The sequence below is a fragment of the Pseudorasbora parva genome, chromosome 18 (genome assembly GCF_024679245.1).
Source record: "Pseudorasbora parva isolate DD20220531a chromosome 18, ASM2467924v1, whole genome shotgun sequence".
In the NCBI taxonomy this organism is placed as follows: Eukaryota; Metazoa; Chordata; class Actinopteri; order Cypriniformes; family Gobionidae; genus Pseudorasbora; species Pseudorasbora parva.
The window spans coordinates 31,058,255-31,080,591 of NC_090189.1; the positions used below are offsets into that span (position 1 = coordinate 31,058,255).

The 22,337-nt window shown below is 37.9% G+C and overlaps 1 protein-coding gene across 5 annotated transcripts in view; it reads right to left on the minus strand.

Moving 5' to 3' along the window:
* Window positions 1-22,337, minus strand: part of dacha (dachshund a) — a 203,131-nt gene that overhangs the window by 65,964 nt on the left and 114,830 nt on the right. For 3 of the 5 annotated variants that reach the window (XM_067422794.1, XM_067422795.1, XM_067422793.1), the window contains exon 3: window positions 7,830-7,961. In XM_067422794.1, the coding sequence (XP_067278895.1) occupies window positions 7,830-7,961 (132 nt within the window). Of the gene's footprint in view, window positions 1-7,829; window positions 7,962-18,867; window positions 18,925-22,337 lie in introns of all 5 variants that reach the window. The other 2 variants (XM_067422791.1, XM_067422790.1) reach the window with 1 other exon arrangement.

Here is a 22,337-nt window from a genome sequence, read left to right on the forward strand (position 1 = left end):
ATGTCATTCACAAAGTTCTGTCTTTTGTGTATTTGTTCATTAAAGACCTCATGTTGGAATTGTGTGGCTTTTAATTCATCTATGTGAGCTTGGAGGTCACATTTATGCTAGTACTGTATAAAACTGACAAAATGAACATTCAGCTGTTGGAGTTGGTAGCCTCAGTCCCAGCTTGTGGTCCTTTCCAGTTCTGTCCCCCCTTTCTCTAACTCATTGCTTCCTTTCCACTCCAAACTGTACTTATATAAAGGTGAAAAATGTCAAAACTCAAACTAAGCCACCTTTCCATTTATGGTTAATTAATATATATATATATATATATATATATACAGGGAGTGCAGAATTATTAGGCAAGTTGTATTTTTGAAGATTAATTTTATTATTGAACAACAACCATGTTCTCAATGAACACAAAAAACTCATTAATATCAAAGCTGAATATTTTTGGAAGTTTTAGTTTTTAGTTTTAGCTATTTTAGGGGGATATCTGTGTGTGCAGGTTACTATTACTGTGCATAATTATTAGGCAACTTAACAAAAAACAAATGTATACCCATTTCAATTATTTATTTTTACCAGTGAAACCAATATAACATCTCAACATTCACAAATATACATTTCTGACATTCAAAAACCAAACAAAAACAAATCAGTTACCAATATAGCCACCTTTCTTTGCAAGGACACTCAAAAGCCTGCCATCCATGGATTCTGTCAGTGTTTTGATCTGTTCACCATCAACATTGCGTGCAGCAGCAACCACAGCCTCCCAGACACTGTTCAGAGAGGTGTACTGTTTTCCCTCCTTGTAAATCGCACATTTGATGATGGACCACAGGTTCTCAATGGGGTTCAGATCAGGTGAACAAGGAGGCCATATCATTAGATTTTCTTCTTTTATACCCTTTCTTGCCAGCCACGCTGTGGAGTACTTGGACGCGTGTGATGGAGCATTGTCCTGCATGAAAATCATGTTTTTCTTGAAGGATGCAGACTTCTTCCTGTACCACTGCTTGAAGAAGGTGTCTTCCAGAAACTGGCAGTAGGACTGGGAGTTGAGCTTGACTCCATCCTCAACCTGAAAAGGCCCCACAAGCTCATCTTTGATGATACCAGCCAAACCAGTACTCCACCTCCACCTTGCTGGCGTCTGAGTCGGACTGGAGCTCTCTGCCCTTTACCAATCCAGCCACGGGCCCATCCATCTGGCCCATCAAGACTCACTCTCATTTCATCAGTCCATAAAACCTTAGAAAAATCAGTCTTGAGATATTTCTTGGCCCAGTCTTGACGTTTCAGCTTGTGTGTCTTGTTCAGTGGTGGTCGACTTTCTGCCTTTCTTACCTTGGCCATGTCTCTGAGTATTGCACACCTTGTGCTTTTGGGCACTCCAGTGATGTTGCAGCTCTGAAATATGGCCAAACTGGTGGCAAGTGGCATCTTGGCAGCTGCACGCTTGACTTTTCTCAGTTCACGGGCAGTTATTTTGCGCCTTGGTTTTTCCACACGCTTCTTGCGACCCTGTTGACTATTTTGAATGAAACGCTTGATTGTTTGATGATCACGCTTCAGAAGCTTGGCTATTTTAAGACTGCTGCATCCCTCTGCAATATATCTCACTATTTTTGACTTTTCTGAGCCTGTCAAGTCCTTCTTTTGACCCATTTTGCCAAAGGAAAGGAAGTTGCCTAATAATTATGCACACCTGATATAGGGTGTTGATGTCATTAGACCACACCCCTTCTCATTACAGAGATGCACATCACCTAATATGCTTAATTGGTAGTAGGCTTTCCAGCCTATACAGCTTGGAGTAAGACAACATGCATAACGAGGATGATGTGGTCAAAATACTCATTTGCCTAATAATTCTGCACTCCCTGTATATAGAATGTTTAGGCATAATTATTAATAACTGCCTAATTTACAGAAATCATGTTTAAAGAATAACATTTAGTGCAAAAACATTGTTAATTCTCGATTCACATTAATTTTGATAAATATATATCACATCAGGTCAGGCGATCACATGCAGTCAATCCGTAAAAGCTGTGAACGTCCACATACGCATATGATCATAACTCCACGCAGCTCCCATAATACTCTCCATCAGAAATGAACGATTTACAGTCGGTCATGTTGTCTGTTGGAGAAATGGTGACTTTAGATAATGCAAACGCCATTCTTAAACGCATGACATTATGAAATGGTAGCAAATGGTAATTCACCCTGATTTGGAATTTAAAAAGCCATCAGAAAGAGATCATCTAGCCCTGAAGTGTCAACCTTATCAGATCTGACACCACACAAACAAACGCCTATAGTGCTGGGTCTGTGCTTACTGTGTTTCACGGCCTGGGACTGTTGTTCACTCAGCACGCTGACATCCGCAAACATGAGTGAAATTTGACTCTGTGTGATTCTCAGCTTCCATTGATGCAGTTCTCTCCATCTCTCTCATCATCAACATTAGCTCTATCGGCAGCCAGAGTACATTAGAGGATGTGTGATTGAGTGCGAGACAGACGTGTTCTCTCCACCCCTGGCACTGGTTCTTCCTCCTCTCTCCTGCTCTCTATTCTCGCGCCATCATCTTTCTGTCACTACACACACTCTCTTTCTCTCCACATGCTGCTGTACACATGGACCAAATTCAAAGGTGATTTGTATTCACAGTCTCAAGTGCTAATTTACAGTTGAAAAAACCCATAATGATAAGCCATAGTTTCGCTGTTGTTTCCGACTGCATGGGCCACATCTAAAGCGATTGTAAAAGAGCCAATGGTGCTAACACTTGTGATTGCACATCATTTGATTTTTACATTATTTAAACAACATAAAAATTCTGTAAAACATCTTTTTGGTTGCTTGCACTACCCACAGTGAAATCGAATTGGTCCAAATCTTAACAGCATATTACAAAGTGTTCTGATTGGCTGTGATTTTTATTGAGGACTGAAGGATTACATAAACTTAACTTGATATCACAACTAAAACACAATATAACACATCTGAACATGAGTGAGAAATGATTATAAACTTCTAAATTTAATGACTACTATGTACCATAATGTTTTTGTGCCAATGGTCGGTGAAAATATACAGATAAATGTTTGTTTTGCAAACACAGGCAGAGTAATGCTTATTAAAGTTTTACAAAAGTTGTTCAGACAAGAGCAGTGACAAGATTGATTGTCTTTTTGTAGTTTGATTAACATTAATGACAGACAGCAGCAGTATTATTAGGCTGCTGTCACTTTAAGAGCTGCATGGATCCAATATAGGCTAGTGATACTCCACACGTTCTCTTTCTCAAATGTCTACGTTCACTTAAAGGCAGAGATGTGTAGTAACAAAGTAGAACTACTTCACTACTGTACACAAGTTCTAAAAGGCTGTATCTGTCCTTTTCTAGAGTATTATTTTTTTTACTTCAGTACATATTTTCGATGAGTTTAATATTTTTACTCAGATTTTTTTTATTTTTATGTGCTTACTCGTTACAATTATAAAAATGCTACGAATCATTCCATTCCAAACCCACATTACCACTGCCAGAACGGTAGATGGCAGGTTTGATGAAGCTGGCACATCATTGAGCGAATCAAGCGATTCCAGAAGACCTGCGCATGCTCCCGTTCTGCCTTTTTTTTTGCTGCCAAATTCATATTTGTTCCGTGAGTGATGTAGAATAGAATAACTGCTGCGCTTGTCAGGGCGCATATGCGAGAGAGAGAGAGAGAGAGAGAGAGAGAGAGAGAGAGAGAGAGAGAGAGAGAGAGAGAGAGAGAGAGAGAGAGAGCGCGTCCCGGCTGCATGCACGCATTCACCGTCTAACAACACGAGCGCTGTCTTGCTCTCAAATTGCTCTCTATTTGTTTACATAGTTAATGTGCACTGTGAAGTAACATATACAAACAATAGATAGCTGTATTTTTATTAACTATTAACAAAGATTAATAAATACAGTAATAAATGTATTGATCATGGTTAGTACATGCTAGTTATTAGCTTAATACATTAACTAATGTAATGTTAACTAATCAAACCATATTGTAAAGTGTTACAAACAAATCATTTACTCAGAACACTGCTTGAAATAAGAATATAAGTGTGCTTATATTTGTTTTTAGTAAGATTTAATCTTAATTAACTACAGTATTTTCAGGTTATTTATATGACAATGTGTAAAAAAATTACCTAAAAAATGATTTACCCTAGTTCAGACTGGAGTGAGGTGAAAACAGAAAAAAAAAGATCAAAGCAAGTTGTTGTTAGCTAGCTGTTAATTTTATTAAATTGTATATGGTAGAGAATTGGACTATAAGTCAAAATAAACTTTTTTGGTAATGAAATATGATGTTCAAACTTTTGACTACTTTCTTCAATAACTACATAACACAATACTTGTACTTTTACTTTCAGTACTTGAGTAGTACATTTTTAAATAAACTACTTGCGATACTTAAGTACAAAAATGTTAAATACTTTAGTACTTTTACTTAAGTGTGGTGCTTAAAGAGGACTTCGATTTCAACTTCTATTCAAGTCATTTTTTGCACTTGTACTTTTACTCAGGTTTGGGTCTCCAGTACTTTATACATCTCTGCTTAAAGCTGCTGTCCGTTACTTTTTGCACTCTAATGGTTAATAAACAGAACTGCATGAGTCTTGCGGAAGAACATTGTAACCGGAACTACTTCTCTCTGTGTATGTCTATGGCGAGTCACGAAGGGACTGTGCTCCTCCGCAGCACTACCTACCAGTCTGGCCTGAAATAGTCGGAATATAAACACTTATTATAAGTGTACCATAATTATTCAGAGTAAGACAAAAACACGGTTTGTAAAATGGATTCATGTTGTACATTCTCTTTGTAAATCTCGAACACAAAAAAGTTACGGACAGCAGCTTTAAAGGTGCACTGTGTACATTGTGGCGGCATCTAGTGGTGAGGTTGCGAATTGCAACTTCTCACCCCTCCCTTTTCATAAAGGCTGAGCTTTGTTCACATTTGTACTCGTTCTCAAAATATTGTGTTGTTAGAATTCATAAAAATGATATCGGCCAACTGCCCATTGACGCAGTTTCATATACTCGCCAACGCTGATTTGTACCCATATTTGGCGCTTGGTGAGTGTTCATTTTAGGCCCTTTAAAAAAGAACATCAGAAGATTTTAAAATGTCAAGAATATGTGTAATATTCACACTTATATGTCTTCTTTTTATTTGTTGCCCCCCCGTTTAATGTTTGAACAATTCGAAAACCATTGCTAGTATTAATATCTCTCTATACATATTCACACACATGCACTGTGTTTCTGTTCATGTGTGTGTGTGTGTGTGTGTGTGTGTGTGTGTGTGTGTGTGTGTGTGTGTGTGTGTGTGTGTGTGTGTGTGTGTGTGTGTGTGTGTGTGTGTGTGTGTGTGTGTGTGTGTAAGCATTATTGGTCTTGGCAATAACAACGGCTGGCATTTGTGTCTGTGCTCGCAGTTGTTGACTGTGATAATAAAGAATGACATTTTACTCAATGTGTGTGTGTGCGCGGTGATGGTAACATCACAATCTAAATGCACAGTCAGGTGGGGAACATTAAAGACGTCATTAGCCTCAATAAAGCTCAGCAGAAAGGAGAGGGCTGCGTGGGCAAGAACCCATTACCTCAGGTCACGTGCCTCTGTGCGTGTGTGTGTGTTGAGGTGATTAGATTGTTGAACGCTTCCTAACAGTGCTCTTTATTTTCATATTGTGAATATCTATGGCCTGCGCTGGTAAGTGATTCAAAGATAGCGAGTCATAAATTGGTCAAAGCTAATGGCTGTGTAGCTCTGCACATCAGAAATGTGTTCTACTGTTGCAATGGATTTGATGTGTTTGATTACCAGGCTCAATAGTGATTCTACTGGACTATGACAGGTGTAATAACTCAAACGCCTAGTGTTTGTGAGAACACAACAAATCTAGTAAAAGTGATAAGCTTCAAAGTGTCAAACATGCATTTGATAAAACTGTTATTGAAGTTTTGCTTGTTTTGTAATAACATAACCCCCAGTGCATGGGGAATGGGAATCGTAATGCATTTGACTCCATGATTCTGATTTTTTTCTATAACAATTCCAATAACAACTCTATCAGTACTTTATATTTTATTTAGTTGTTTTTTTTCCAGTCAAGTCAGCAATCATAAACAAATATCACTAATTAATTTATTTCATTCATTATATATATTTTTTGTACAAGCACTTATTATGCGTTTGGCTGCATTTATTTAATAAGGTTTATATTTGAATATATTTTTAAATGCAGGCTGTGCAATGATATACACTCACCTAAAGGATTATTAGGAACACCACACTAATACTGTGTTTGACCCCCTTTCGCCTTCAGAACTGCCTTTTTTCGATGTGGCATTGATTCAACAAGGTGCTGAAAGCATTCTTTAGAAATGTTGGCCCATATTGATAGGATAGCATCTTGCAGTTGATGGAGATTTGTGGGATGCACATCCAGGGCACGAAGCTCCCGTTCCACCACATCCCAAAGATGCTCTATTGGGTTGAGATCTGGTGACTGTGGGGGCCATTTTAGTACAGTGAACTCATTGTCTATTCAAGAAACCAATTTGAAATGATTCAAGCTTTGTGACATGGTGCATTATCCTGCTGGAAGTAGCCATCAGAGGATGGGTACACGGTGGTCATAAAGGGATGGACATGGTCAGAAAGAAAGCTCAGGTAGGCTGTGGCATTTAAACAATGCCCAATTGGCACTAAGGGGCCTAAAGTGTGCCAAGAAAACATCCCTCACACCTTTACACCACCACCACCAGTCTGCACATTGGTAACAAGGCATGATGGATCCATGTTCTCATTCTATTTACCCCAAAATCTGACTCTACCATCTGAATGTCTAAACAGAAATCGAGACTCATCAGACCAGGCAACATATTTCCAGTCTTCAACTGTCCAATTTTGGTGAGCTTGTGCAAATTGTAGCCTCTTTTTCCTATTTGTAGTGGAGATGAGTGGTACCCGGTGGGGTCTTCTGCTGTTGTAGCCCATCCGCCTCAAGGCTGTGCGTGTTGTGGCTTCACAAATGCTTTGCTGCATACCTCGGTTGTAACGAGTGATTATTTCAGTCAAAGTTGCTGTTCTATCAGCTTGAATCAGTCGGCCCATTCTCCTCTGACCTCTAGCATCAACAAGGCATTTTCGCTCACAGGACTGCCGCATACTGGATGTTTTTCCCTTTTCACACCATTCTTTGTAAACCCTAGTAATGGTTGTGTGTGAAAATCCCAGTAACTGAGCAGATTGTGAAATACTCAGACCGGGCCTGTCTGGCACCAACAACCATGCCACGCTCAAAATTGCTTAAATCACCTTTCTTTCCCATTCTGACACTCAGTTTGGAGTTCAGGAGATTGTCTTGACCAGGACCACACCCCTAAATGCAATGAAGCAACTGCCATGTGATTGGTTGATTAGATAATTGCATTAATGAGAAATTGAACAGGTGTTACTAATAATCCTTAAGGTTAGTGTACACACCTTTGTATATCATTGTACAGCCTGCATTTAAAAATATATATGTCAATATATATGCTTAATGTCAAGGGTGTTTTAGCATTTTTGGAACGTTGTGTTAACCAAACAAAAACCAGGGTTAAACTATCCGCAATTTTATTTTGATATATTTTGTAATGTAATGTATAAATACCTATAACTGTCACTTTTGATCGGTTTAATGTGTCCTTAATTAATAAAAGTTTTATGATTTTGTACACATTTGAAGTATGACTTGTCTTTGTATGTGTGTGACTCTGACCTGCACTGGAGTTGAGCTCCTCGTTCTCTGACTCTGTACCGTTCTGGCTTCCAGCTCCGTGAATGTTGTTCATGGCCATCAGTTTCATTTTCTGGAGTTTCATCGCTTCAGCCATTGCTGCTGCTGTCAATCCTGTTGAGCACACAAAGACACACACACACACACACACAGAGTTAAGTGTACCTGATAACGCACTTTACACCTGATACATCCGTCTCGGGAGATTCAATCTCAAATGAACAGTTGACACAAATCACTGTTCACCTGGTATTTACATGGATCTTAAGTGATCAGATTTCATCAAAGACTCCATTTACTTCCTCAGTGTGTTAATAAATGTTGATAAAGCACATACGTTTGGAACCCTTCCATACTGAAAATCCGTAGTTTTGCACATCCCTAATAAGTACTGGCCGTGACTGCCGCCCACAGGCAAAATGTGGCCCTCTGGAAGAGGAGGGAGGGCTCTACTCCCAGAAGGCCTTCTGCTCGTGGTCCTGTGCAAGTGTGTGTGCGTCCCATGAGGATTTCCCAGTGTTACTCACTGTCTCACACACACTTCCAGAACTCTACCCTCCGCTCATCAAGGGCTCCTCAGCCCTGGAAGCCATCATCACTCAGCCCAATTAGGCCCCTAATTAATTCAATTAAACAACGGAGGGACACATTAAGTAATTCATTAAGTGACGATGTGATGCCTTCTCGCACTCCGCTCTCGAAAATTTCCCCACAAATCAGGTTGGGAGGAAGTGATGGCCCACGTCCTGTGTCTTTTTCCCCAGGTTCAGACAATGGATGTCACCTTGATCTAATTCATTAAAAATGTAGCCTCCAACGGAATACGTGAACTAGCACAGAAAAGAAGGCCGAAGAAAATTCCTTTATCCTCTGTTTCACACGCTCGGCATGGATTTGGAAGCACAGGGCACTTCTGCTCCCCAGAGGGACGCGCGCTCCCCTGATGAGCTCTTACGGGTGAAAATGAACAACGACACGACTGGTTTTGCTTTCTGCGACAGCCGGCAAGCCAAATAAACTGGCAAATTATTCATACTTCGAAAAATACAAGTTGTGGATATGCTGGATGTGGGTGGGGTGTGGGGTGAGATAAATGAATCTACTTCTTGGCATGTATTTAAAAAAAAAAAAAAGACAAGCATCTGAGTATTTTCACGCACCCAGCCTGTCTATAATAAGGTAATAAAAAAAATATAATAATTTTTAAAAATCAGTATGATTCATTCAACTTTTATGAATTCCTTTTTGTTGCCTACTTGTGACAGCTGTGTGGATTTAAACAATTCTGTCGGTTAATTTTTAAAGTATTACACATTTTTATTATATTAATTATTATATAGAAAACACCATTGTCACATTATCAATCATAAATAATCTATAACAAATATAAACAATATTACAGCTATATACTGTCAATTTTGATAAATGTACTGTGTCACTATTGAATAAATTTATTTTCAAAAATATGTTACAGGCCCCAAACTTTTGAACAGTATTGCATATAATAAAAAAATGTAATGTTATATATAAATGTAATATATAAATGATGCTATTTTATAACAATACTATACTATATTATATATATTATAAATTATGAATGTGTAGAAGTTTTAGAATGACAGCATTTTAAATATCTTATTATAGCACAGCACTACATGTAATTAAACATTTTGTAGAAGGGCCCTTCAGAGTTTTTTCTGCCCTGAAGATGTGGAGAGGCATCTGATATTTCCTGTGAGGTCCAAATAAATTGTGCAAACTAAACACGTACGTTTATACAGAAGACAAAGTGTAGAAAAATAAAGAAAGGGGGAAAAAGCACTCACAATTGGTGCATTGTCTTAGCACACACACTATAAGGCCGCCTCCCGATACTATGTCAAGGAGAAGCCCCGAGATCAAACGGCGTACGTAACAGTAATTGATGTTTGAGGAAAGTCGCGACCCGCGGAAATGGGAGCCGGTGGATGAAAGGCGAGTGCCGTTTTGCAGGGGTGGACAAACAGATTGCTTATTGTTTGCCTTTCATATGGCCCTTCAGATCTACAAGTCTCTCTGCTTCAAACTCCCGCTTTGAACACTCAAGGTATCACCCCCCCGCCGCATGAATGGCACGTCCTGAGGAGGGGAGAACACATCTATCCTCCTTTCCTCGCCCAATACTCCCTCGTTCTTAAGATCTGACAGGTCCATCTCGGTCGCTAATGGTTCACCTGGTTTGGAAGTGAGGAGGTGAGCCGACGGAGTGGACGGGGGGCTTTTGTAGTCTTGAGGGGGGTCAGGTACGGGCCAGTCTGGATTCCTCTGCGATGACGTGCCTGAATTGGCCCTTTTTCATACCTAGACAACAATGTCCCATTTAATTAAAGAGTGGTATGAGAAAAGGTAGATTCCAAAGCAAAGGAAAAATGGAGTTTCTTTTGATCTCAGAGTCAATGAGCGTTACATCAATGGATTCTTTTCAGCGTTGAGAGGCTCTCTGTTTCACTGCGTTTAACTTCCCTGTCTTTACTGCAGTAATGAAACCTTAAAGACCCAGGTAAAAGACATGGAGGCACTAGCACCTGAGATTACGGCCTAGGATTCTGTTACAGGTCAGCAAATATTGGGTATGTCGGTGTACCTTATTTATGGTTCATTCATAGGCTGAAATGGCTTTAGATGAGAAATATACAATGGTTTGCAGCTCAGATTCGAATGCCTTTCTGGTTTTGTAAAAATAATAATAATAATGTAAACGTAGATCCGATTTTGCAAACTAAAATGTTCTGATATTAAATTCCTTTCTTCTGCTTGAAGATATATGTATCTTTGTAGTCAATTAATGTTGTGAAGGCTGTGCAATTATATACACATGTGTTTCATTTCGAGGCTGTTTTACCATGTTTGGTATGTTGTGTTGACCGTTAGGGTTTGAGTAGGGTTAACTTAAATTAAACAACTTGGTTCACTTACAATAACTTTTGTGAGTATTTAGAACTTTTTCTTTTTAGTTCACAACACTGACCCATTTTAAATGGATAGTTCACCCCAAATTGAAAATTGGCTCATGATTTACTCCCCCTCAAGCCACCCTAGGTGTATATGACATTCTTCTTTCAAACGGATAAAATCTGAGTTATATTATAAAAGTCCTGGCTAATTCAAGCTTTATAAGAGCGGGGATTGTTGCTCTGTTTTCCATAAAAATGGAAAGTCCATAAAAAATCATCTCTGTCAAATAATGTGCTCCACATTGCTTCCGGGAGGTTAATAAAGGCCTTCTGAAGTGAATTGATGCGTTTGTGTAAGAAAAATATCCTTTTTTACAACTTTATAAAGTAACGTTTCGGCCGATCGCCTTCCGTATTCATTTTATGGAAAAAATGTTGAAAGTTCCTCTGCAGTTCAAAGGCTTACGCGACCAGTTACATTCGTCGTACGCATCTTGAACTCCGAGAAGACACTTTCAACACTTTTCCGCAGTGTTGGAACATCACGTTATCAGCACGTTATTTGATGGAAAGATGCACTTTTATGGACTTCAAACAACAATCCCTGCTTTGAGTTTTATGAACTTGTTTCTTTTAAAAACTGAAATTTAAACTGAAACTGGGCTGGTATTTCTATTTCCCAGCATGCTTTGACATGTCACTCAAAAGGGAGAGTAAATGCTGAAATTAAGTGTTATTTTTATGTATGCAAGATTAATGCCACGTGGGAGATTAAGTAGTTTTTAATGTTATTCTATTCTAGTTTAGAAGAGTTTCTGTTATGTTGGGTTTTTGGAGGGTTACCATCATAGTGACAAGGGAAGCATCAACCTATATGTTAAATGTTCTATATTGCCATACTCTTTCAATCTATACTATCAAAGCATTGTTACCAATTAGCATTTACTGAATTAGCTAGTTAAATCTAGCCAAGTTTTTACTGCAAAAAATATTTAAGTTGAGATTGATGATAATTTTAAGTTAAATGTATGAATAAGCTTCCTTGTACATTTTAATTGCTCTTAACTTGAAATATTTGAGTACAAAATAAAAGCTGCCAGTTCTGCTTACTTAAACATTTCATTTCTTAACTTAACTTTTGATCTGACTGATTACCTCAAACTCAAAAGTCAGGAGGCCTTTCTGAGTGAAGGATTTCGGTCGATATGAAGGTGATGTTGAAAAAGACATTTTCTCAAATAGTTTTCTTATTAAAGGCAGAATTAGTTTCAAATGACACATTAATAGAATGTGTAACTAATGCACTTGAGCGAGATAAATAAACTACAATAAAATGGAACTGCTTGGTAAAGATTTTCAAATTCACAAAAGATGTGTAACAAAACCATTGTGCACATTGGAGCTACAGAAATTAAATAAATAAATATAATTTTATGTATTATTATCAAAACAAAAGTTTATTCGAGTACTTACTTCCCCAACCAAACATGCTTATACAACCACATTCCACTTACAATGATCCTCACATACCAAGGGCTCCTGTGATTGTATGTCTGAAAACATACAAAGGGGAATAGAACAACAACAAAAAGAATAAAGCAGGAAGAGATAGAAATAGAGACCCAACAACACAGATTGCCTGTGAGAACAAGCCCAGAGAGATCATGTTTTCCATAAAGAGGGTCAGTCAAGCACTCCTCCTGCTCCATACAACCGGACGCATTATTGCATTTTGCATTTCTCCTTTTCAGATGAAACATGGATAAAAAAAGAAAGGAACAGTGTCTTTTCTTTGCTTTGACAGAGCGTCTCGGGGAAAAGTATCAGATTTGTGCACAAGATGGGGGGAAAAAACAGGCAGCGCATCTCCCTTTGATTCACTGAAGAGTAAATATTACTGTCCGATTTCACGTTGAACAGTAAACCGAGAAAGGACAAAAAGGTAGAAGAAGGGAGGGCAGAGAGAGATGGGGGCGGTATACTGTATTTAATTCACCTTTGGAATTTCCGAACGGCGGAACAAGGGATGAGATGAACGCCTGACAAAGGCATATGGCCGCCGGGCGAAACCGGACTCTGGTGCTTTTCAGCGTTCACCGGTGAGAAAGAGAGAGAGAAAGAGAAATAGGGCGCGATGGAAGTTGTAAATAAAAGCTCAAATGAATGCTGAGATTTCCGCCTCATGACCCTACTGTTTGTGTGTAACCCACTGGAGGACTGATACAACTTAATCTAGGTTGTGTGTTAGTTTCCACCAACCAGAGTTTACTCTCAAAGTGGGGCTGTTTTTGTTGGATCTGAACGGCTCAAATGAATTGAAACTGCTGGCAGATTGAGAGTTTCAAATCATTTCAAAGGAAAGATTCTTATAAACTTAAAAAATTATGGTTTGGATTCAAAAGTGTCAGAAGGTGCATTTAAAATGAGCGTTTTGAAATCTATTTTTAATGTAATTGACATTATATTCTAATAACGTTATATTTCTATTTCTATTAACATTATATTCTAATTCTAATATAATTTTTGCACTACTGTGTCTGAACAAAGTAAACCAATAACGTTTTTGTTGGATATGAAAAGCTCAAAAACTAAACTATACCTTTAAAAAGTATCTAAAAAACTAGGGTTTTAAAAAAAAAATACCAGACATAAATTACTTTTGACATTATATTATAGGTTCGCAAAAGTTGCACCAATGTGACCACAATACAATCACATTATAATTTTTTTGGGATTGACAAATGCATTTACTTACAGGTGTCTCAAAATGTCCCGTTCAAACAGCAACTTACCGTAGCATCTCTAATACTATCTGTATGAACGTGCAATGGGAGTTAGGTTATAGAATGCGGTTGTCACTCCTGTAAATAACCGAACTGTGTGTGAACGTAACCGTATTAAGGATTCAAAAACAGGACTGACAACCATATTCTACTGCTGTGTGAATGTTGCCTTACCCCAGGGGTTCTCAAACTTTATGATGCCAAGGACCCCCAAATGTGATGAACCTTTATGAGGGACCCCCTTCCTAAAATCCATCTATTTTTATCAAAGAAAAAACATTTTAACTGTTAGATAAATAGTAAGTGTGACATTTATCAATACAACATATTGTTTCCCAACTTAAATTGGCTATACTTAATGTTGGATGAATAAACCTGAAGAACATTTTCAATTAAAAATTATTTGTATAAGCAACTTTCACAATAAATGTATGTAAGCAGTTTACGTTGTTGCCTTACAACCCGGTGAGCGACATAAAGGGGACTATAGTGAGAAAACTCACTAGAAGGATGCAAAGCAAACGTATTCAATTCTGGAAAGTATGTATATGACAAGAAATGAGAGAAACATTTCGAAATTAAACCATTAGAGTAGACTTTATCCATTATTGCTTTGTCTTTTTATTCTCTGAAATTTTCTGGGGAAACCCCTTAGAACCTTCTGGAGGATCCCAGTTTGAAAACCCCTGCCTTACACAACACTAGTACAACACTAGCACTGTCAGAGTAGTCTGATTTGCAAACAAATGAATCTTGAGGTGATTCTTTAAATGAGCAAAGCCCATGATTTAAAGGTTTCATGAACTGGCTTTTTAAAAATGTTGTTTATGATGTGTGCATGGTTTTTACATTTAAAAACATCATAACTAATAAGTAATAGGCTATTTTTTACACTGGTTTTGAGGATCTCTCCTGAACGCTGGGTTTTGATGGGTGTGTCGCACTGGTGACTTGGAAGTAAACGCCCACGGCGAGGATTGGATACGATGCAAATCCACTGTCGACCTGCGGCATGTTTATTGTTCCTTTAGCTGCACGAGTCGGTGGGCGGGGCTACAGAAGCAGGCGTACACATTTATCGGTAGAGGCGACGTTTCCCCCGTCTAATGCATCATATCATTCAGAGCCATTTCTTGAGACTGTGGCTGTGTCCGAAATTGGCCTGATACCCTTAAATAGGGCAGTATCTGAAGGGACAGCCATTTGAAGTGGTGTCCGAAACCATAGTGGTCGTTATCGAGTGCACTCATTCAATGTTAGCCTAGAAATCTATAGCAAAGTTTTATCATCTATCAATCTATCAGCTCTGCTTCACCTTCTCTGTTGCTCTGGTTGGTTGTAGCGCTATCCTGTTGTGTGCAGAGGGAATTTGAAAGACAACCGTTACCCGACCCTCGGATTGATCTTGATGTGGGTCTGGCTTGTCAGGCTAGTCCAATGTGGCTACAGCGTAATATCATACATGTATAAATTCCTTTTTAATTGATTATTAAATTGTTTGGTTATAGTTTATACATAGTTTCCATGACAGTTCAAGATAAATCTTTTCATCTTACTACTGGAGCCGTGTTAAAATGATACTTAAATGGCAAGCACAAACTATACAAAAGCGGCAGCCCTTTCGGCGCACTAGTGTCCGATTTCACTCCTTCAAGTGGACTATATTAGTGGAGTAATGTAGGGAATAGTGAATGAGGGTATAGGGGGCGATTCTGAACACAGCTAGGCCATGGCGTGAAGAGATAAGTAACAAACAACAAAGTTTATTTTGAGCTTTACAACTTGTGCTCGTTATAAATTTATTGACTTATTTATTGACCAGTGAACAGGACCGCCTGGGGTCGAAGGGTCTCCCTGATCCTGAGTCAGCTCAAGTGGGCCGAAACACACTGAGTCTGTGAGTGAGCCCAATATGAGCAAGACTGTAATTACTTTTAATGAAGGCAGATGCTGATGTGGAGTTCTGCCATTATTGGAGCAGAGAAAAGATGATACACACACACAGCGTGGGAATGAGGGCATTGACGGCCATACCCAAAGGACGGGCAGAGGAGTGTTGCGGACAAAGGAAAGGAAGAACAGAAAGAGAGATTTAATGTAACACCGTAGAACCGACCGATGAAGCATCACACAGCTAGAAACAGACAACACTGAAAGCATCAAAGAAACACTGCATGAAAAACAGTCACCAACACAGATAAATCAGCTGTAAATATACATTTTAACTTTACATCACTTTATTTTTTAAGAAAATTCTTTGATTTGAAAGGCACATAATATATAAAGAAAATATGATATAAATTAGTAGAAGAGAGGCCAGGCACATTGCTTAAACTTTTTTTTTTATAACACATACACTATCGGTTAAATGTGTTGGGTCAGTAAATCTGTTTCCTTCTATTAATACTTTTAAAAAATCCTGGACATTTTTTTTTTTATCACTGCTTCCACAAAAATATTAAGCAGCACAACTGTTTTCAAATGTTTCTTGATAATCAAATCAGCATATTAGACTGATTTCTGAAGGGTCATGTGACACTGAAGTCTGGAGTAAATTCAGCTTTACCATCACAGGAATAAATGACTCATTTAGTTATTTTAAAATGTAATCATTTTTCACTATTTTACTTTTTTTCCCCTGTATTGATCAAATAAATACAGTTTTGGTGAGCATAAGAGACTTCAAAAACTCCAGTTTTGAACAGTATGATTGCATACATTGTATTTTTTTTAACCATTTTACTACAGTTCAAATCATATTTCAACTGCTACGATTTGGAATCTACTTGCGAAATTAGGACACAGATGTGCTTCAGATGTGACATGAAATACAGGACAGAGATGTCTAATTTGGTCTTTGTTGGAATCAGCAAAACTCCACAGAAATTACGAGGAGACTCAATACGAAGATGCGTTTTACATTTTAATATGACCTCTGGAAGCTCAGAGGGATACAGTCCAAGACGCAAGGGGACTTTTTTTCTGTTTGACATTTAAGTGCCGACAAAACAGACAAATTGGGCCATAACATTATGCCTCAGCACTCCTCATTTCCTCTACGTTTAAAAACATTAATATAATCCCTCCTCGTAATTTCTAAGGCAATTAAAGGTAAATGCGGACCAATTTACCACCCGCTATATACCAACCCAGTTTAATGTCTAGTAACGGTGTCTTTAATTGTAGTATTGTGTTGTGTTTTTTGGCATTAATAGATGCTGAGGTCCTAGTGGCCACTAGACACAGGTGTTAATTATCCAGTGAGGCAGTGGCAGCTTGCAGTTTTATATTGCATCAAGGTAAAATTACAGTGCATTATTCTCCTATCAAACAGAAATGAGCCGTTAATTAACTCCCTGCTGCAGTAATCGCTTCTTTATTTATTTATTTGTTTATATTATTTGTGCAAGGCCCACATCTAGTTGCCAGTTCAAAGTCTCACAATTTGCATACATATATTATGCACTAAAAGTTACAGACCTATAAAAGTTACTCACTAATAGTGACCTAGAGGTCACATTTTATGCTGATCTAAGGTCAGTTTGCAGTGTTTCATATTAAAATACAGCATTTGTGCAGTGGGTCACAGATCAGCATTCAGGCAGGCTTCTGTGGAGTTAATTGTGGGTACACACATCTAAATCTTGCCTTAATCTGACTTAATCTGAAGTGCATTCTTATTTTGCTAAAATTTGTTCCAGATCATTATCTTGTGTTGTTCCTGGAACGATATTTCTAATCAAACAAATCCAGTCTTGACCCAACCCTGAGATCATGAGAATGTAGTACAAGCCTTGAAACATTTGGTAAAACATCTTAATCATTATTTTCAGTAACCGTATTCAAAGGCATTTTTCGGGGTCTCTCTCTCTCTCTCTCTCTCTCTCTCTCTCTCTCTCTCTCTCTCTCTCTCTCTCTCTCTCTCTCTCTCTCTCTCTCTCTCTCTCTCTCTCTCTCTCTCTCTCTCTCTCTCTCTCTCTCTCTCTCTCTCTGTGTGTGTGTGTGTGTGTGTGTGTGTGTGTGTGTGTGTGTGTGTGTGTGTGTGTGTGTGTGTGAGCCTGTTTATGTGGTTTATGAGGACACAAATTTGTATATATACATGGGTATTACACTGGTATTACTCTATAAATGTGGTTTATGAGGACATATCAAATGTCCTCATAATTCAAACGGCCTTAAAAACATACTAAATTATGTTTTTTTGAGAAAGTAAAAATGCCGAATGTTTCCTGTGATGGGTAGGTTTAGGGGCAGGGGCAGTGTAAGGGGTTAGAAAATACGGTTTGTACAGTATAAAAACCATTACGCCTATGGAGAGTCCCTGTAAACCACATAGACCAACGTGTGTGTGTGTGTGTGTGTGTGTGTGTGTGTGTGTGTGTGTGTGTGTGTGTGTGTGTGTGTGTGTGTGTGTGTGTGTGTGTGTGTGTGTGTGTGTGTGAGAGATAGGAATTTTGGGTTTTCATGAGCTGTATGCCAAAATCATCAGTATTAAAACAATAAAAGACCTGAAATATTTCAGTTGGTGTGCAATGAATCTAAAATATATGAAAGTTTAATTTTTATCATTACATTATGGAAAATAATGAACTTTTATCCCAATATGCTAATTTTCTGAGAAGGACCTGTATGTCTCTCACAGTGGGCATGCACCTCCGATGACAATTTCAGACCCCTCCGTGATTTCTAAGTGGGAGAACTTGCAAAATAGCGGGTCTTCAAATACTTATTTTCCTCACTGTATATATATAAATACACATTCACCTAAAGGACCTGTTTAATTTCTCAATAATGCAATTATCTAATCAACCAATCACATGGCAGTTGCTTCATTGCATTTAGGGGTGTGGTCCTGGTCAAGACAATCTCCTGAACTCCAAACTGAGTGTCAGAATGGGAAAGAAAGGCGATGTAAGCAATTTTAAGCGTGGCATGGTTGTTAGTTACAGACGGGCCGGTCTGAGTATTTTACAATCTGCTCAGTTACTGGGATTTTCAACCACACAACCATTTCACAATCCATAGGGATTTACAAAGAATGGTGTGAAAAGGGAAAGACATCCAGTGCACGGCAGTCCTGTGGGCTAGAGGTCAGAGGAGAATGGGCCGACTGATTCAAGCTGATAGAAGAGCAACTTTGACTGAAATAACCACTCGTTACAACCGAGGTATGCAGCAAAGCATTTGTGAAGCCACAACACACACAACCTTGAGGCGGATGGGCTATAACAGCAGAAGACCCCACCGGGTACCACTCATCTCACTACAAATAGAAAAAAGAGGCTACAATTTGCACAAGCTCACCAAAACTGGACAGTTGAAGACTGGAAATATGTTGCCTGGTCCGATGAGTCTCGATTTCTGTTGAGACATTCAGATGGTAGAGTCAGATTTTGGCATAAACAGAATGAGGACATGGATCTATCATGCCTTGTTACCACTGTGCAGGCTGGTGGTGGTGGTGTAATGGTGTGAGGGATGTTTTCTTGGCACACTTTAGGGCCCTTAGTGCCAATTGGGAATCGTTTAAATGCCAAGGCTTACCTGAGCATTGTTTCTGACCATGTCCATCCCTTTATGACCACCATGTCACAAAGCTCGAATCATTTTAAAATTGGTTTCTTGAACATGACAATGAGTTCACTGTACTAAAATGGCCCCCACAGTTACCAGATCTCAACCCAATAGAGCATCTTTGGGATGTGGTGGAACGGGAGCTTTGTGCCCTGAATCAACTGCAAGATGCTATCCTATCAATATGGGCCAACATTTCTAAAGAATGCTTTCAGCACCTTGTTGATCAATGTGTGTAAATATATACACACACACACACACTCACCAAAGGATTATTAGGAACACCTGTTCAATTACTCATTAATGCATATATATATATACACACATGCATGTATATATTTAAGAAAAATGTGTATTGTGTGTGTGTGTGTATATATATATATATATATATATATATATATATATATATATATATATATATATATATATATATGGTTAAAAAATTATGTTATTTATATTTTTGGGTAATTAATTAACACGTTAAAGTCCCGGCCCTAATATTATTTTTGCACCGCGGAACGTTTTTCAATGAATGAGTTTCGATGGACCGATTATACTGGAACACCAACTAGCGCTCACGAGTCACGACAACAACAAACCAGTGTGAACATGAACGAAGAAGCTGATGAGACTGCTTTGCTTGGCCCAGTGGATGGAAAATTTTGTTTTAAAAAACGAAAGGATGGAAGCGTCGACAAGAGCATGGTTGTGTGCAAGCTATACAACAAGGAATTTGCGTATCACCGCAGCACATCGAGCCTCAAATATCACAAATATGCTTTTGCTAAACTTAATGGCAAACATTGCGCTGGTCTGCTGGACTGAAATAAATAAACAATATTTTGTTGATTAAGCTTATGTATTCAGGCATTATTCAATGGTATACTAAAAATACATGTGAAAAATTACTTCTCACTGTTCTCAGGTCAAATATTTATATGCAATTAAAATACCATTAATTTCGATTAATTCATTACAAAGCCTCTAATTAATTAGATTAATTTTTTTAATCGAGTCCCGGCCCTTATATATATATATATATATATGTATATGTATATGTATATACATATATAGATAATTAGTTCATGTTAACTAATAAACCCTTATTGTAAAGAGTTACCAAAATAATAAAGTTTAAGGTAATAAAATAGTGTAAAATAACAAAGTTACCAAACTGCTAAATATAATAACTTTAGTTATTACTAAATAAGTTAGTTATTTAAAAGTTATTATGATTATTAATAACAATAATTCAACAAAACATTTTCCTACATGAATACGGCCTATAGCTGTTATTTTAAATATTAAATATATACTTAAAAATAGATCTTTTCTTTTCTTTTTAACATAAATCGTACCATATGTATATGTTTTATATAATAATAACAATGTATTGAATAATTGATTTTTATCATAACCCTGGGACAATAGGTGTTTTGACAAAACAAATAAAAACACTAATTTCTTATTTGATACATTTGAAAACTGTCCATCATACAACATTCAAACAGTTAAAGTCATTGTATTGTTTTTAGTGTTTTGTCTCGTTTTAAATTGGGTCTTGCAAAAAATACAAAAATACACACCAGCACTTAAAACAAATGCATACATGCTGTAGTCTTGATAAAAAAAATAAAAAATAAAAAAACATGATGTATAAACTACAACTTCTATCTAACAATAAATTCACCTTTAACTTAAACTGCAGGCTCTCTATCTGGTAAGAGATACAAAATCTTTCCACCAGGTTGTGTTTTATGTACTCTAGAGAAGAAACACGTGTGAATGTGGAGTGTGTGTGGAGTGTGTAGAGTGGGCAGTGCCGACTGCAGCAGGATTGTGAAGCGCTGAAGATGAGCTCTGTGATTGGCCTGTGGGCGTCATGATCTGTACGTGTCATCAACAGTCGCCCTGGAGGGGCGCGGGGTGGTGGGTGGCAGAGGCAGCGTAGATTAATAACCTTGTGTCCTGCAGGCAGACTGCCTATGGAGAGAAAAGTGTGCGCACAACGATCAGGATGTTAAAACATCACACAACCCAATACAGTGTGTGGATTTATCTGTATGCGCACACATTTGCTCACCCCTTTATGTATTTCTTTCAATGATGTATATTAATTTCAGCCCGTGATGTTCGCGTACGCACACATTCATGCATTCGCACACCTATATACACACGAGCTGCAATCAGCAGTGATTTCGAGGCATCCCTTTAACCCCAGGAACTCGTTAATGTTTCATGGAAAGAGCCACTAGAGTCTTCACTGGCCGACTCAGAATCTCACGACTTAGCAGAAATAAATGGGCCAAGTGTTCAAAGAGTAACAAGGCACTGCTCACTGGGCAGAAAGTGAGTGGAGAGCACTTTTCCTACCTCCTCTTTCTCTCTCGTGCTGTGTCTTTGGCTCACATACTCCTCTATTTCGGTCTCTATACATCCTTTTCTTACTATCATCCATCTCCTCCGTGCAAATGCCTCAGAACGTTCTCAGAATATAGCTTTTAATTGTCTGAAACATGCATGCAAATCAATTCTATCATCATTTACACACCCTCATGTTGTTCCAAGCATGTATGCCTTTCTTTCTTCCGTAGAACACAAAAGGAGATATTTAGCAGAATGTTCAAGCTGCTCTTTTCCATAGAATTAAAGTAAATGTGAACCGAGACTGAACATGACAAAAAATGATGCGAAAGCAACATAAACGTAGTCAATGCGAGTCTGTGCACTTTATAGCAAATCTTCTAATGTCATATGATAGCTTTGTGGGTGGGGGGGAGGACTAATAAAAACTAATACAAATGACAAAAAAAATCATTTTAAAATTTAACAGGTGCATTTTTATCATTTTTATGCTTTTATTATATGGACATTATACAAAATATATGGAAAAAAAGAGGAGAAAATTAGGATTTTTGTGTGAAATCACTTTTAACGTTCATAATGCGTAATAATAATAACAATAATTAAAATAGTAGTAGTAGTAGTAGGTGTCATTCCAGTTTAATTAAAAAAATTATGATCTGCAAAATGCAGGGGTTGTGAACAGGGTCCATTTTTTTGTCTTGAAATGCACAATTCTCTAGCGCAGCATGCAGCTGCTAAATAAACCTAGTGTTAATAAGTTAAAAAAATTAAGTTGTAGACAATGTAAACATTAATTATAGATATAAAAGCTGCATTTTGTGACTCCATTTGAG